This window comes from Gouania willdenowi, chromosome 22 (genome assembly GCF_900634775.1).
Source record: "Gouania willdenowi chromosome 22, fGouWil2.1, whole genome shotgun sequence".
Classification (NCBI taxonomy): Eukaryota; Metazoa; Chordata; class Actinopteri; order Blenniiformes; family Gobiesocidae; genus Gouania; species Gouania willdenowi.
The window spans coordinates 25,376,027-25,389,868 of NC_041065.1; the positions used below are offsets into that span (position 1 = coordinate 25,376,027).

The 13,842-nt window shown below is 37.7% G+C and overlaps 2 protein-coding genes across 7 annotated transcripts in view; one reads left to right on the top strand and one right to left on the bottom strand.

Annotated features, from left to right (window-relative positions):
* Positions 1-13,738, bottom strand: nek9 (NIMA related kinase 9). 4 transcript variants are annotated; one of them, XM_028437524.1, is made up of 23 exons: positions 13,275-13,738; positions 10,411-10,588; positions 10,281-10,336; positions 10,120-10,190; positions 9,910-10,015; positions 8,763-8,894; positions 8,561-8,671; positions 7,005-7,069; positions 6,870-6,920; positions 6,594-6,786; positions 6,379-6,523; positions 5,380-5,580; positions 5,167-5,213; positions 4,619-4,780; positions 4,422-4,530; positions 4,188-4,349; positions 3,943-4,110; positions 3,802-3,855; positions 3,516-3,703; positions 3,268-3,417; positions 2,282-2,386; positions 1,325-1,378; positions 1-1,250 (listed from the first exon to the last, which is right to left on the bottom strand). In XM_028437524.1, the coding sequence occupies exons 1-23, from the start codon at positions 13,458-13,460 to the stop codon at positions 1,089-1,091; spliced, it is 2,856 nt and encodes a 951-aa protein (XP_028293325.1). In that variant the 5' UTR covers positions 13,461-13,738; the 3' UTR covers positions 1-1,088. The 4 variants fall into 4 exon arrangements, 3 of the variants coding, with proteins under 3 accessions (XP_028293325.1, XP_028293324.1, XP_028293327.1); XM_028437523.1 differs by having other exon boundaries at positions 3,796-3,855; XM_028437526.1 differs by lacking the exon at positions 13,275-13,738 and having other exon boundaries at positions 3,796-3,855; positions 9,910-9,981; positions 10,411-10,496.
* Positions 13,438-13,842, top strand: part of LOC114456048 (CD209 antigen-like protein E) — a 22,816-nt gene continuing 22,411 nt past the window's right edge. For all 3 annotated transcript variants that reach the window (XM_028437531.1, XM_028437529.1, XM_028437530.1), the window contains exon 1: positions 13,438-13,596. In XM_028437531.1, coding sequence (XP_028293332.1) covers positions 13,566-13,596 — 31 coding nt within the window. In that variant the 5' untranslated portion in view covers positions 13,438-13,565. The remainder of the gene's footprint in view (positions 13,597-13,842) is intronic.

A 13,842-nucleotide genomic window follows, 5' to 3' on the forward strand; every position in this document is an offset into this window, starting at 1 on the left:
TTCAGATAATAATAATAACTTTATTATGGCTTGTACAGAGTAAAGCAACAGCATGATTGTGAGATTGAGTGTTTAAAAAAAAAATACACAAAGTCTCTACAATGTTATAAAATGTAAAACAGTATTTAAAAGCTCAAATACAGAGTAAAAAAAAAAAAATCAGGCACAGCAAAGTCATATTTGCACTCTTACGTTCAATAGCTAAGTGAGCTGTTACTCCATTTGAACAACAAACAATAAATGCTCGACATGGATACACATTTAATTAATCAGGTTTTTTGGGTATTTAAAAAAAAAAAATGCTTTCACAATGCAAAAGGAGGTATTAAATGCTGAGATAATCGTTAAAAATAAAATAAAATTGCATCTAGCTATAAAGTCAGATATATTTTATAAATGCATAAAAATAAACTGTTTTTTTTTTTTACTTCAAGTTATCATTCACGTCATAGGAAAACCAGACTTAAGCGGACTGCACCTATTGGTTTAAAACACAACAGGACAACGTGACCTGATTATCAGTAGCTTTGTTTTACACAAAATCTGCAAAAATAACATGAAAACACAAAAGTTTTTGCATGAAGCCAACAATAGGTTTCAGCTATTAGGTGTGACTATTAAGATGAAGAATCCCATTTGCTGTAATTGGCACAAATGTAGCAAATAAACAAAGGAGTAATACATACGTTTGTGCATGTTTGTGTTGAATCGTGACACCAACACAGATGACACCGCCCGTATTATTTGGTAAACATCTAAAAATACATGTAAAGCTCTGTATTTTCTTTTTGATATGAGCCAAATACTTAGATCTGAGGCACTGTGGACTAAAGCCTAAACGCTGACACCTTTTCACCCTGTAGACCTGAAGACTGAATCCTGACTTACACCATTTATTACATGAGCGACCAATAGTAATCATGCAACTAGTGCTTCGCTTAACATCCATCCTGTAACCATGAAGTGGAAATAAGTGCTCGACTTGCAAACCAAGCCTTGACTCCCATCTGACCAGGTTGTTGAAGTTTGGTGTGTACTAAAATCTTTGACCCAAATATCCCACAATGGGGACATCGGTGGATTTAGTCTCACACGCCGGCCCCTGCTGACCGGCCCCCGGGATTCGTGACTCCTCCCCTTCTCCCTCCGTCTGAATGACGGTTGCCGTTACTGTCACACATTGTGTTGATCTGTACAGAGTGATTGATGGCTGCCCATAGTCTCTCATTTTCTCTCTTCTGTTCAGAGACCTGCAGATGTAAAGAACAAGAGCTGTTGTTAATATAAAGCAGTTATGATGGGAACATTTAAAGACCAAACCCACCTCTTTTTCAAGCATCTGAATCCTTAACTCTTGGCGGGAAATTGTCTCTTGTAACTGTGAAAAAAACCAAAAACAAACTCACACTGATTAATTGTAGTAGTGTTTCTCAACTGCTTACAGACTATTCAATATTTAGAATTGTCTAACAGGTAATGATGGTAGCGGGATCTGGATCAGTGATCTTTATCAATGTAACAAGGTCATGGATCCGATCTGTATGAAACTTGGTGTGCTAATTGAGGAACCAGCCCGACATATCCGAGTTAAATTTCAAAAATATCATTTAATTACTAACTCACATGATATATATTTTTTAAATTTAACCGACGTTGAGCGATACAGGTTTTTATATTTTCGAAACTGATCCAGCATCAGTATTTTTATTTGTATCGTCCAAAATGTAATGGAATCTTCCATGGCACACTAAGGTCTATCTTTGGTTAAAATTTTATCGAAATCTGTTAGGTACTTCTGACGTACAGTAATCCTGCAAAAAGTCAAACAAATAAAAAAATCAAAGCTATTTAAAATATTACCTTCTTTGCGGAGCTAATAAACTGCCTTTGATCAATAGCATGAAGCACTTTTGAACACTAAAAGTGCAACAAAAATTTAAATGTGCTTTGGAAAATCAATTTAATTAATTCCTTTCACAATAAAAGCACAATATTATTATATTTAATCATGCCCCTGCAAAAGCTCCCAAAGCAGTGAAAAACTGAGTGTAAGGAGAAATAAATTGTGACTCAGGTTTCAACATGCTTGTGCCTTTTATTGTTGTGCCTCCCGAACTGTCGTTATTTATTACTATTTATGACCACATATTTTTTTTGAGTAATATTTCTTGCGGTATGATGATTGACTGCTGCCAACAACATTTTGTTGTGTTGTTTTCAGTGCAATGACAATAAAGCTTCTGTATATAAAGTGAAAACCTCTGGTATGTGAGTACGATACCTGTGCCACTTCACGACTCGCTGTGCAGCATGCACCAGATAATCCCTCAATGAAGATTCCGGTCTCCTCCAGCCTGTTCACTTTGTCACAACCCATTCTTTTAGTCTGCAACGTCAAAAAACAGGGCAGAACCTTGTGAACAGGGTTTTTTACAGCTTTAGTCAAATTAAACTCAAGACTATTGCCATTTGAAATTAAATTTAAGACCAACTTCACAGTAAACATAATTTGGGGGGGATGCCACATCAATCACATAGGGCAAAGGTAATTATTTTCTAGAGTCTAGTGCAGACGTGCAACTGGTGGCTCCCAAAGTAAACACACAAAATGAGAGTAAACTAGGCAAACTTGTACAATAAGTGTTTTTTGACACTTGACACGACTTTGACATTGACCTTGACATTTTGGCTCCAAAAAAGGTCGACTGCGCATCCTTGACATTGCCCCTATAAGATGACATACATGTCATTAGCGCTGCATTAATAGCCTAGGAGGAGACCCAGGACAAAGTAGTTGCGGAAGAAAAATAATAACAACTCCTACAAAAACAATGTATTTGGCAATTTCAAATTGCCAAAAACAAATACACAAAAAATCAGACTAAAATAATCAAAATCACTCCAAAAATACAAGATGACTACAAAAATAGCCAGAAATCTATAAAGCAACAACAAAAGTACAAAAAATGAAAAACCATTTCGAAAAGCCATTCAGAAAAATCTTTGCTGGACATTAAATTTACATTTTGCCATGTTGTTTATACATTTAAAAAAACAAATGTTACCATATTTTGAAATGTGAGACTAATTACAATCATAAAATCATACTTAGGTGTTGAAATTTAAGATTTGAAACATTGATTTAAGACATTTTAATGACAATTAAGGCCTTATTTTTAGATCGACATTTAAGACTTTCTAAGGATCCACGGGAATCCTGGTGAATAAAAGAACCGTTCTGTTGCTCATTAATTTCCCGGCCTTTACCGATAAGTCTTTCTCGCTGTCAACGGCTGCAGCCGCTGCCTTCAGTTCCTCGTATGGAAGCGTTAAGCTTTCAGAAACGGACGACAGGGCATCAGGAGTAGGTGGATCGGAGTTTTCCGGCATTGGGATGAACTCTGCATCCTCGAATTCCTGTGGGATGGAGCCTGTTAAAATTCAAGCTTTAAGTTCATGACACAAAGATGATCAAAACGCTTCATTTTTAATGTCAAACTCTAATTCTTTCAAACCTTTCTGAGCCAGAGAGGACAGGAGCTGTCTCCAGTCTGGTTTGACATGGACATCATTGGGGTCTCTAGGAAGCAGCCTTCTGTATTCACCTCCAGCGTTCCCCCGAGACCCCGGTCACGACACTCGGTTTCTGAACCGGGCTCAATGTCCAGCTCTACTGACGATGTAGAAGCTTCTTGGCCCAGGCCTTTTTTCACACACACGCACACGCACACGCACACACAAAATGAATAAGTATTGCTACCAAGCAATCCAATTTCACATCAGAGAGTTATTTACCACTACCGATTGAGAGTCCACTGCTGTTAGACCGGATGGTTTTTGAGTTCAGCACTTTTTCTGTAAACAGAAGAAAATGTAATTCAGAATATTGTTTTTCTCTTTTATAATCATTCCAGCCTCCGTATCGTGTTCCTAATAACTGACCCATTATGATTATGGTGTGCCAGCCACGACAGGAAAGGTCTGGAACATGATGGAGGGAACCAAAGATTGGCCTGGGCATAGCAGGACAAACCTCCGAACCGAATCCCTTATCAGCAGGCATTCCAAGTCTCCCGTTTCCGGCGTTTCCCCAAGCGAATATCTGATTATCTTTAGAAAAAAGAGATTTTGTTACTTTATTAAACTTTAGAAAAGATGGATACATTTCTCATGGTTATATTTCTAACCCTCTGTGGCTGCAATGGTGAATCCATCACCACACGACACTTTGGTCACTATCTTCCCTCCAAACGGTCCAACCAGGACTTGGAAACTTTGGTGTTTCTTAAAGTCCTTCACACCTAATTGGCCGTACTTGTTGCAGCCGAAAGTGATCAGACGACCGCGTTCTGTAAAATCATAAAGACTTGGAACACATCACCATGGAAACGTGACAAAGGGGAAATGTGAACACGGTGTACCATCAATGGCCGCTGTATGGTTCTTCCCTGGAGCTATAAGATAGATTTTAAAACGTGCCAACTGGTTTACCAACGTCAGAGTAGTGGTATACGGGATCCCGTGGTGTCCCTGTGGGTTTGAGAACAAAAAATGTCATCATTATCATCATCAAAGCAGCAGAATGTACATTAGTGCTATTTTTGAGTACAGCTCCTACTTCGCCAGTGTGGTTTTTGATACCAGAGAATCCCTGATTCAAACCCAGCTTGTTGAATTCATTGTTTCCACAAGCGAGAACTTTGCCAGTCTCGGTCAGAAAGAAAGTTCCATCACTACTGCAGGACACTGAAGAAATGGACGCACCCTTTGGAATCTCCACCTGGTGAGACGGAGAGGACACAAGGAACCCCGAAGAAGCAAAACTAAATGAAAACATGAAAAAATGAGGGAAAAAGCACATTTCTTGCAGTAGAAGCTATTTTTAAGAATTTATAATGAGTTCATTTTTGGAAAATGGGCTTATATCATTTGTCAACAATAGCAACTTGGTATTATTTGTAAAGTGGCTTAGTGGCTCCCCCCAAGTAAATACAATTATCTATATTTCTTTTAATTTTCTCTGTATCTTGCACCACAAGAGTTGTTAAATTTAAATTTGTTGTACTTTGTGTATAATGACAATAAAAGCATTCTATTCTATTCTATTTTGTTATGCATTTGTATTGTTCTTTATCACGGGTGTTAGAACACTGAAGAAGTTCGTACTTGCATGGGAAAAGAGAAGTCATCCTCACATTCCAGGCCAAGACGCCCTGCAGCAAAAAAAAAAAAAATGACAGAAGTGAAAATAAATGTCAAACTTCAAAAAGCCTATAGGAGACTGAGTCAGGAATCTTGTAGTAAACCTGTCGCCCCCTGCTGGCCACAAATACAAAAACCAAATCATCACACAATATTGTCAACAGTCGTTCTTCATACCATATTCTCCACAGCCCCAGGAGTAGATGTCCCCACTCTGAGTGAGAACCACCACATGGTTGTCTCCACATGAAACCTGACGGACGGGTCGCTCCTCAAAAAACTCCAGCAGCACCGGCTCCAAGATCTCCATACCCAGCTCCCCTTCTACTCCGATACAGCCGTAATAATCGGACCCAAACATGTACATCTGGTCCTCATCTGCAGAACCAAACAGAGACGTCTCATGTTACACCAACCAGCTCTGGTTTACTTTGCTTCACAGGGTTGGGTCAATTACATTTTTCAATTACAATTACGTCTTCAATAATCCATGTTCAAATACAACTCAATTATGATGACGGCATTTTTTTCCAATTACAATTAAAATTTCTTTTCCCCTGAAAGTCAATTCAAATTAAGTTCTCAATTACTAAAGTTCAATTACAATTAATCACAATTACGGAGCCTTTAATAAAGAACCTTTCTGTTAGCATCTCTTTTTTGACCCATGTCTTTAATCTGCTGTAAAATACACTAAAATACTCTAAAAATATGATCTACCATCCAATTTGTTTATCATCTTTTGATTACCTTGTTACGCTTCCATATCCATGAAAATATTGGTATTAATGTGTGAACATCTGAGCCGTTTTTGTGTCAGTATACCGGTCGATTTCAATTATTATCTTTAAATGGTAAAAAGACACTCAAGAGAATGGAACTGTAGTGGGAAAACTTGACACAAAACATAATTTATTAACTGTTAACTGTTAATAACATAGAACTGTAACATGGTTCCCCAGGTTTGCGTTTGATTAAATTGTAATTTTCATAGAATTTCCATGCCAAATACAAAATAAATTATCTGAACTCAGTTGCAATTCAATTACGATTACATAGGCAACATCATTTTGTCAATTAAAATTACAAATATAATTACCTAATGATTGTAATCAGTTATCAATTACGTGATTCAAATTATGATTGACCCCAACCCTGCTCTAATAATCCACCCACCAGTGACACAGGCGGTGAAGTCAGCCCCACAGGCCACCTGTCTGATGGCCTTCCCTTGGAGCTTCTCCACCCTCTTCGGTTGCCGGTACGACGCCTGGTCTCCATGTCCTAACTGTCCCACCATCTTGGCCCCACTTTGGACATTCTGAGGATTAAATGAAACATTTGTTGCGCAGCAACAACAACAGAATCCAGTTCAACAGGTGAACACTTACAGCCCAGGTGTAAAGCTCCTTTTCCACAGTCACCACCGCAAAGTGACTCTCCCCTGCACACACGTGCTGTGCACTGCTGCCTCCTTTAAATGTGTCGATCTTCTGTGGGGTGAACTTTCCTCCTCCCCAGAAATACACGTCCCTGGAGCGTGTGGTGACCACAGCGACCGAGGACTCCGTCACTGTGTTCAACCTACAGCAGATATGCAAACAAACCTCCGCTAAACCCTGCACAACCGTCGCCAAGGGGTGATACACAAATCAGGAAGTGCTTACTTTGGTTTCTTCATGGCAGAATTCAGCAGCGTGACTCGCTCTTGAAGCTCCCTGTAGAATTCACACACAGTCACGGAGAAGTTGACAAAAATCATATCAAAGGAGTTTTCTAACTTGGTGTTGTTAATATTATACCTTCGATGGCAGGAGATGAAAGGCCGATCGAGTATTTCTTCAGCTGTTGGTCTTTTTGCAGGATCCTGCAGCAAAATAAATAAATAAATCACAAGATATTAGAGATGCTACAAAAAAGAGGCTTGTTTCACAAAGCAAGTGTAGTATGAACTCTGGGTTTAAAATAAAGGGGAGATGTCTTGGGGGTTATCTGTGCTGGTTACCATGGGGACTACTAGTGATGAGGGGGTGAGTTGATTCTAGATCTTTCAGTGATCGTGTTTGTTATGTTGAACACAAAAATTCAGAGTTGGCTAAACCTACTTTGTTAACCCTAAAACACGCTAAACGCTAAAATTAGTAACACCATCACTATCGCTGGGTGATTTTGACCCAATAAAATGTAATCATAATGAAAATATATTAAAATTAGACAACACATGACAAATTAGAGTGGTTTTTCAACTATGCAAAAAAAAAAATTAAAAAAAAAAAACCCTACCATGGGTGGACTCAAAAAAATGTTAACCAAAATTACAGAAAAATTAGGAATGTAAGAACAAAAAAATCTTTAAAAAAAAACAAACAAAAAAACTAGAAACTTGGTCTTTGATGCACCCATTTCTGGCATCAAAATGATCACCTGACTAAAATATTTTTTATCACCATATGCATTAGGGTAGTTCACAATACGATGGTATAAGTAAAAGGTTTCCAAATTTTACCAGATTGCATTTTGCCTTGTTCCTATTAATATTTTGAATATCTGTAACAAAGATTGATTCAAGATAACGTCAGTAAAGGGTGGCACACTTTTTCACAAATGTTATTGCTCAAACAAAGAATGTTTAACATTCACAGATATCAGAAATTTTAACGATATAGAAGTAAATATAGTCAATAATAGTCTCTGAGAACAGTACACACACTATTCCTGAAAATAGGAAAAAAAAGGTCAACATTGTGAAAAAGTGTGCCAACCGTAAAAGTGCAGCAACTGACTCCATTTTTGGTAACGGGTGCTAAAAATGTCAATTGGAACAAGGCAAAAAGCGATCTGACAAGGTTTGGTAAAGACTCATTTTGTGAACCACCCTAATATGCATTTCATTGGAAATCACCACTTTGTGACCACTTATTGACCATTACTAGATTAAATAAAAATAGCATGGAAATTTCAGGACCACTTTTACTTACTTTATTCCTTAGATGCAGTGAATACATACAGTGTAGTAATAATGGGACACTAACACTATTTTGCCGGGTAAAACCAACATTTGCCTGTAGGAAAAAGTGGGCTTTGGAGCAAGGGAACATCCACACCTTCTAAAACGTTAGATGCTGAAGCTACACCGAAACCCAAGACACAACTTAATGTAAATAACGTATATGCAAATCACCCGAAGATGGTGTTCTAGGGTTAAAAAGATCCAAGGCTTACAATAGGGACGGACATTGCAAATTAACCTTGACTATAAATGTTGTAGTGTGGTACATGTTTATTGTTCACACTTGTCCCTATCAAATAAATGAAGAAATAAATATCCAAACTCCTTGTTTTCTTCTCTCTCACTCACCTGATCAAGACACTCATACACTAGCTTGATCATTGCTGGTGAAAAAACATCCGTGTTTATGTCCATGGTCAAGTTACCCTGGACTATTTTCACACAGAGGTTCAGAGCATTCTGTAGAAAGAAAGAAAAAATGACTCAAATTCTTAATAACAAAGAACAGACACTGGGAATATTTAATCCATGATAAAGTTGAAGAACGTACTGTGGCGTCAAATGTTCTCGTGAGTGTTAAGATTTCAGAAATGACGCAGCCCATGGCCCAGATGTCTGATTTGAAGTTGTACTTTGCGCCTTGGCACAACTCAGGAGACATGTAGTATGGAGTTCCCACACACTAGATAAAAAAACACAAAGGTAACAACATAGTGTAAGTCTCATAGATCAATAAATGCAAGATTATTTGCTTGAAAAAAAAAAAAAAGATTTAAAAGGTTGAAATTGCCGCTTGAAAGTTTGTTTTGATCTCCACTGTAACCACTTAATTTATTGACATCGGAAAAGTTTTGTGCAATGCATAGTGGGATGTGGAGTCCTGTAGATGGATACAAAGATGGGTTTTTGCATTATTTTTATCGTAATTTCACCGAACTTCCCAAAACACATTCCTGGTGTTTTCACAGACTGAAAGTTGAAAGATAACAACAATGGCAGATGTTTATTTTGGGGTTTACACGGAAAGATCCAAATCTGGCTGAAATTGAATGTCTTGCAGAGTGAAGTGATAACACAGGGAATGTCAGGAACAAACTAGAACAAAAAATGGTGTTACTGTCCTCCTTGTCTGGAGAAGAAATACTTAAAATCATGGTTCGTCAACAGCAGGCGCGTCAAACTCATTTTAGTTCAGGGGCCAAATATGGAGTAGTTTGATCTCAAGTGGGCCACAGATTTTATGCAAGAAAACAAGTAATTTCCACATTGTGCGCTAGTTTGCACTTCTACGTATACATAAAATACAAAATATGTAAGAAACCGACAACATCCAAGCAATAAGTGACAGATATCAGTCCCAACAGGATCTTCATTTTAAATTTCCTAGATTTAATTAAGGGAAATATTATGCCATAATTTGAGAAACACTGAAGAATTTTGCAAGAATCTTGAGTTTTTTCAACTGTCTAACATTAAAAATTGGTAGGTTTTATTACTGTTGACTCATTGTTTTGTGTGTTTTATTGTGTTTTGTTTAAATTGACCATTATAATGTATTGCTGCCTTGAATGGACCCCAGGAGGAGGAGTTTTTACCTTTTGGTAGTGACTGATGGAAATCCAAATAAATACATAAATAAACAGTTAACTTGGCAGTAAATCGGATGCTGCTGGTGTGAAATAATGAGGATAACTCACAGTTTCTGCCATCGAAAACTCAGATCCCAGCTTCTTGGCAAGCCCGTAGTCTCCCAGCTTAATGAGGTCGGTCTTGGTGAGGAAAATATTCAGGGTTTTAATATCCCTGAAACAAAACAGATGCAGCTGAGTCTATTAAGATCTGATTTGATTACCTCTGCTGTAACTCAGTTATAGCTACAAGAATAGTACTGACATAGATCTTTATACCTGTGTAAAATCCCAGCTTTGTGAATGTGGGCAACAGCTGAGGCGATTTGGTAAAGGTACCATATGACCACCTGGAGAAACATGCTTATCATTTAAAACACAGCGGATGATAGCTGGTCATGATAAAAAAAATACAGGCATTAACATTATTTAAGTCATACCTCTTCGGAGAAAAGTTTCCCCTTCTGCTGGTTGATTTTATCATACAGATTTCCACCTGTAATGATACATTAATTCAGCGTTCAGTCATAGTTCAGTCATAGACGAATAGCATCTGAAACAGTCACTTACCGTTGCAGTACTCCAGCTCTATGAGCAGTGTGTTTTTGTCCATGAAATGATTGAAGAAGGCTATGATGTTGTTGTGCTCCAGCATGGATAGGATGTTGATTTCATTCATGACATCTCGACGCTCCCGTTCAGAAAGGGGGTTTAGGTCCACCTCCTTCCATACTACCAGAGAGTTGTCCTGGGGGAGAAAAAACAACAACAAAATAAAGACTGAGTTAACTCATGAAGATTCAAGGACAAGGAGGCAGATGTGCATCTCCAGATGTCACTCATCTATTAAATACAGAACTACAGTACTGTTAGTTACGTAACACATTCAATTTCATGCCAATCTTCTTAAACGCCTTACTCCATTGACAACAAGAAGACGTAGTCATCAAAAACCCCCGCCAGTTAGGTTGTCATTATAGTTCACAACCTTTTCCTAAATGTCCTAAATCTAAAAACTTAGATGTATAGATAAAAAAATATTATCACATCATAATATGAAATTACTAACTATCCTAAACGGTTTCTAAGAAAAGCTGTCCCTTTTGAAGACACCTGGAACAGAGTAAAAAAAAAGGGAATAAGGGCATTAATTACGCACTTCTCATTTTCAAACTCCATCAAGGTATGGATACCCTGAAGCCACACACCGAAAATGGTTATCTTAAACGGTCTCTGAGAAAGGCTGTCCCCTTTGAAGATACCTCAAACAGAGTCCAAAAAACGGAACAAGGGCAATAACTCCGGAAAAAATAATTGCCCGCTTCTCATTTTCGAACTCCATCGAGGTATTGATACCCTGAAGCCACACACTGAATTTGGCTATCTTATCTTAAACGGTCTCTGAGAAAGGCTGTCCCCTTTAACTCGAAGCTAGTTGTCATTTGGTTTTTATGCAGGTAATTAGTTTTATTTGGTTTTGGATTTATTTATGAAAAATGATGTTACTTCACTTGTTCCCTGTTTATTAATTTCATAGGAGCACTGAATTTCCTTTGGTTGTTTTCTCTAGCTTTGTGGCACAGATGGCAAACAATGCTTTGTTATTACCTGTATTTCATGAAATATAATGTTACTTGTTCCCAGTTAGTTCAAAACATTTGAGAATGTGTTATTTGGCAGGATTATTTAGGGAGCAAAGGTGGGGCTTGAAAGCTCAACTTCGTTTAAAAGTGGGGAACACCCAAAAAAGTTTGAGAACCACTGGATTACTGTAATGCATTAAATAGTTACTGAAGCATGGATGTCCCCTACTTACAAACTGATTCAGTCCAAAGACGATCTAATATGTCAGAGAAGCCAAATACTGTTTTAATATATTTAACTCAAATACTTTTCAGTGGTCTTTAGTTTTATTTTGAAGAGAAAGACGAGACATTCTTTTAAAAGAAATGAGCGACAGGGGAGAGACCTCCATCCTTACACACCTGAGACAAATGACACCAACGACTGACCTTCAAATACTGACATTCAAGACGTCTTTGTATCAACAACTCCTGAATAACTAAAAGGCCAAGACCTCGAGTTGTTCACAAACATGATATAGAAAAACATAAAACTAACACGTAACTTTAGGGGACCAGACTAAACCTAACCAGTAGTACGTGAGCTCATTCTCGAGAGAGTAAGGATATATTTATTAAACAATATCTAGTAGAAAGATAACTTTCCCACACATTCAAACAGCAATTCTAAAAACAAAGTATGCACGTAGAATGGACCATTTTGCACAGAAATTTAACAAAAACAACTCTAAAATGACAAAACGCAACAAAATTACGCAGAAATAACAACAAAAACGCCAAAATTATGACAAAATTATGCAGAAATGACGACCTAAAACGACAACAAACTTGCACAGAAATGACAACAAAAACAACTCCAAAAATGACAACAAAATTACGCAGAAATTGCAACAAAAACTACAAAATTATGCAGAAATGACTACCAAAACTACTCCAAAACAATAACAAAATTGCACAGAAATGACAACAAAAACAACTCCAAAAATGACAACAAAATTACGCAGAAATCACAACAAAAACAACAAAATTATGACGAAATTATGGAGAAATGACTACCAAAACGACAAGAAAATTACGCAGAAATCATCACAAAAAAGACAAAATTATGCAGAAATGACTACCAAATCTACTCCAAAATGACAATAAAATTATGCAGAAATGACAACCAAATCTACTCCAAAATGACAACAAAATTACGCAGAAATGATAACAAAAACAACAAAATTATGACAAAATTATGTAGAACTGACTACTAAATCTACTCCATAATGACAACAACATTACGCAGAAATCATAACAAAAATGACAAAATTATGCAGAAATGACTACCAAAACGACAACAAAATTGCACAGAAATGATAACAAAAACAACTCCAAAAATGACAATAAAATTACGCAGAAATCACAACAAAAACAACAAAATTATGCAGAAATGACTACCAAAACACAACAAAATTACGCCGAAATCATAACAAAAATAACACAATTATGCAGAAATGACAACCAAAACGACTCCAAAATGACAACAAACTTACGCACAAATGATAACAAAACCGACAAAATTATGTAGAACTGACTACTAAAACGACTTCAAAATGACAACAAAATTGCACAGAAATGACAACAAAAATGACTCCAAAACCAAAAAATAACAGTTTTTTTCTTTAATTTTAAATTCAGCATGAATCTGAAGGAATCATGGATTTAATTTCATGTAATATGTCAGAAGTCAAACATAGTTTTTGTTAATTATCATAATCAACTCTTGTTTTGGCCATATCGCCCAGCGCAGAGGCAGTAGATGAGTGGTGTCAGTGGTCGGTGACGGTGGTCCTCAGACCTCAGACTCACCTCGGTCCTCCTGTACAGCGTGGCTTCTCCAAACGCCCCCCTCCCGAGGATCCGGATCGGAATGTAGTGCAGCTTCTCCTCTTCGCCATTGAAGGTTCCGGACGCGGACCGCTCACTGACCACCGAGCCACCTCCCAGGTCCGAGTTTAACGAGTCAAAATGTCTCTCGTAGTCCTCCAGGGACATTTCTCGTCTGTTTAACCACAGGCGGTGATGGAAATAACCTGAACAAGGCCCGACGTCCAAACTCTGGTAAAGTACGTCTGCTACAGAGCAGCAAACACGTCCGACATGTCAGCGCCGACGGTCCGTAGGAAACACGGTGAGACACAAACACCTCCACAGTCCTCTAAACACCTCTAATCCTGGTGTTTTTAAAGAAAGTAAAGGCAGCAGGATGTTTGAGACTACAGTAGTTACACTAAAGTCAAGCATGACAGATAATATCCGGACGGTCAGGACAACTTTTCTCTGGCTTTTCAAAATAAAAGGCTCACACTTGATAGTAACGTTGACGTACATTAATTTACAATGAAATGATCATTATCAGTGGTGGGACGATATACAG